A 3,664-nucleotide genomic window follows, 5' to 3' on the forward strand; every position below is an offset into this window, starting at 1 on the left:
AGACTGATTATGTAGGCTAGTGGTTAGAGCAGTTTGTCAGGTATAGGAGACTCATAGGCAAATATCTGCTTTGAATCAGGAATAGTAGACACTTGAGCGTAGGTTCCCATGTCCTGAATAAGCTCCTTGGCCAGTGGGCTGATGGCTATCAAGGGGAAGGTCACACTCATTTTGGCCATAAATTCTATCACAGACTTTCCAGATAATAGTTTTATTGAAACTGGTATGTCTTCAGCAAGAAGAAATGCCTGTTTTGACAAATCAGCATTATTCAACAAAAAACTGTTTCTTTAGAAAATTCCCATCTACCACTAGTAAGGAGCTACACACTGGGAGCGTCTACATGTGCAGTTAATGCACCTTAAGGTTACTGTGCATTAAAATAAGGCTCAGTTAACTGCCCACAGGAACACATCTACACAGGAGTAGTTGAGTCCAGGGCTGCTTCTGCCTCTCTGTCCTGCTCTGCCCCCCTGCAGCAGCCAGGAGGAGCTCCAGGCTGGCACAGGGTACAGGGGCTCAGGATCGCAGCCAGAGCTCAGGATCACAGCCTGTCTCTGCAGTGCTGGTTTGGGACAGTGCCCTATGGCTGAGCAGCAGCAGAGCCCTGAACTCTCCCCTTGCATTGCTTCCTGTGAGGGACAGGGGAGCTCTCTGTCCCCAATCCTGGCACTGCTTAGGAGCCAGGAGCTGAGAAGCACCAGGATGGGAGAGCTCTCTGTCCCTGCAGTGCTGGGCCAGGGATAGAGAGCTTTCCCACTCCCTCAGCCCTGCCAGTGCCCATGCATCTCATGCTCCAGTCAGCTCCTGCTCCCTGCCGGTGCCTTGGGGTAGCCAGGAGCTGAGCAGTGCTGGGACTGGGGACAGGAAGCTCCCCCACCCCCAAAGCAAGCAACATGAGGGGAGAGCTCAGGGTACTGCTACTGCATGGCCACGGGGCATCGCCCCAAAGCAGCACTACTGAGCTGGAGTGTGATCCCGAGCTGTGCTTGGGAGCCACAGACAGTTCCCCCTGCCTCCTGTGGCCCCCTGCTGTCTAGGCTGACTGTGAGCAAACTTCTCCAAGTCATCATTTACATGTGTGCTACTGCACAGTAGGTAATGTGCGGTTACTCTAGTACCTGTATTACTTGGTACTAGCAAACTGCACATTAGTCTAATTTACTGCACAGTAAGTCCCACGACATGTAGACAGTGATGGATTACTGCACATTAGTGTAGTGCACAGTAAAGTATCTTGTGTAGACATGCCCACTGAGAAACACAGGTTTATGCCTCCCTTTTGTCACAAAAATCTCCAAATGGGCCAAATTCAGTAAAAAATTATGGGTATTTTGATGGTACTTTGTCAACAAGCCATGATTAGGTCATTTGAACAAAACACCCATCAGCTTTTTGGATGCAATCTCTACACGCTTGTTGTCTGTTGCCTTGGCTTTAAGCGTTAATCATCTGTAGGATTTTTACATACACAAATATGTATATACACTGTGAGCAATCCATTAGTCAGTCGTCATCCCAAACATGTAACTCCCTGGCTCTGACTTAAAGGAGCTCTTTTTTCTTAGCTTTGTCTCTAGGGAGAACTATTCCAAGGAGGGAAGCCTTCAGAAGTCTCTTGGTCAGAGTACTGTGGCAATTAATTATTAATTGCTCTTTTCCTTCACATGGTACTTGCTGTTGAAATGTTATTTGTGCATGGATGTAACTCCAGGTGCTACAAACTCTGATTGATTGAAACTCTCCATTATCTTTGCAGAAGAATGACGGGCAGTTCACAGTAATTCAACTAGCTGAAATGCTGAGGGGAATTGCATCTGGGATGAAATACCTGTCTGACATGGGCTATGTACACAGAGACCTTGCTGCCAGAAATATCCTAATCAACAGTAACTTAGTCTGCAAAGTATCTGACTTCGGACTGTCCAGAGTCCTAGAAGATGACCCTGAAGCAGCCTATACCACAAGGGTATGTGGTATACCCGACGGTTGCTGAAATGATAAACTAAGGGAAATTATGGAGACTGCAGGTGGGAGTATCAGAAGTTAGGACTGGATTTTCAAGAGGGCTCAACACCTACTTGCAGCTATTTAATTTATATGCCCATACAACTAGTGAATTTAGGACCATTTGAGTGCCAACCTCTCTCGCATGTGTTGCTCAATGTTATCAATGAAACAAAGCTGTCTGCCCATGACAGTGAGTTGGGAGCAAGTCAGTCTGATGCCTCCAATCTAGGCAGATTTCAGTTAAGCTATTATTTTTGGAACAGAAAATGTACCCATTTAGGGGAATAAATTGAGCTTGGCCTCAGTGCAAAAGAGAAAGTGTATTGCAGCTGAGATTAAAAGAAAAAAAGCAGTAACATGGCAGTCTGGCCACTTACATCTGTATATTGGCACCTAGTTATAAATGGCTTGATGTTTAAGAGTGCTGAGTACCCAGCTGCTCCCACTGTCTTCAGGGAGTGCTGCTGAATTCTACACTCATGCAGAAAAAAGGGTTACTTATTTAGGTATCTAAGTGGAGACTTAGAAGCCTAAATTTAAGCTCCTTTTTAATGCAGTTTGACATTTAAAGAGAAGTGATACACAACCAACTGCATACCCAGTGAGTGCATTTACACAAGACGCTTTACTGCATATTAGATTAATTTAATGCACAGAAAAGCATCGCTGTCTACATGTGCACATCAATTACTGTGCATGAAATTAGTCTAATGCACTGTTTGCTAGTACCAGTACATATGGGTAGTAGAAAAATGGTGCATTACCTAATGCGCCAAAGCACATGTGTATACCCTGACCAGGAGCAAATTGCTCCCAGTCAGCACAGGGAGCAGGGGGCCACTGCTGCCTGGCTAAGCCCTGATCTTAATGGGGTGGGGGGAGCTGTCCTGGCAGCAGGGCAGTTCTGTCCCAGCCCTGATCTCTGTAGGGCATGAAGAGCTGTCCCAACTCTGGGGGCAGCTGCCTCTGAGCCAGGTGGAGATTAGGACCAGTCCTAATCTCCACATGGCTGGGAAGCAGCTGCCAGATCTAGGACAGGGCTTCTTGCCCTACAAAGATTGGGACTGCCCCTGTGTCTCCTGCCAGCCTAGGACTGGCACTTGATGGAGGCGCATTAATTGCATGTGTAGACGCACCCAGTGAGTTACTAAAAGGGGGTAATTAAACCCATTCAGTTTCTTCCAAGGGAAGAATCTAAGTTGGTTTCTGTAATTAAAACATGGACCAGTCGTAGGTGCAGTAAATGCATAGTTCTCCAGTAAGACTGATGGCTAGGAGTGTTCCGCAGCCCACGTTTGAAGGGCTGGGAGAAGAATAACTTATTAACACAGAAGCTGTTCCAAGCAGTCAGCTAACCCTGAGGGAACCAAGGCAGCCAATATCAAAAACAGGTCTGTCAGACCACTCAGAGTAATGCCTAAAAAAGTCACACAGACAGATTAGGGCCCCTAGAAGCTTTTCATAAAATGAGAACTATGTTACAATAGACATGAAAATATTAAGATATACTTTGAAAAAGTAGATGACAAGCATTGTAAAAATGAAGACCTTTTCTAATAGTTACAGTGGATGGAACATCTCTCATTTAAGTTCATCCCCTATTTACAGACAAAAATAAAGCATTGTAATGGATGTAACATAAATTCACTCTTTC

General features: G+C 45.7%; 1 protein-coding gene across 15 annotated transcripts in view; it reads left to right on the top strand.

Annotated features, from left to right (window-relative positions):
* EPHA5 (EPH receptor A5) overlaps positions 1 to 3,664 on the top strand; it is a 386,478-nt gene that overhangs the window by 314,656 nt on the left and 68,158 nt on the right. For 14 of the 15 annotated variants that reach the window (XR_003096319.1, XM_025215915.1, XM_025215906.1 and 11 more), the window contains one exon: positions 1,760 to 1,969. The exons of the other annotated variant lie outside the window; for it this stretch is intronic. Coding sequence is in view for 13 of the 14 variants with exons in the window: in XM_025215915.1 (XP_025071700.1) it covers positions 1,760 to 1,969 (210 nt within the window). In the remaining variant the exon portion in view is untranslated. The remainder of the gene's footprint in view (positions 1 to 1,759; positions 1,970 to 3,664) is intronic. 15 annotated transcript variants of the gene reach the window in all.

Source organism: Alligator sinensis, unplaced genomic scaffold (assembly GCF_000455745.1).
Source record: "Alligator sinensis unplaced genomic scaffold, ASM45574v1 scaffold320_2, whole genome shotgun sequence".
In the NCBI taxonomy this organism is placed as follows: domain Eukaryota; kingdom Metazoa; phylum Chordata; order Crocodylia; family Alligatoridae; genus Alligator; species Alligator sinensis.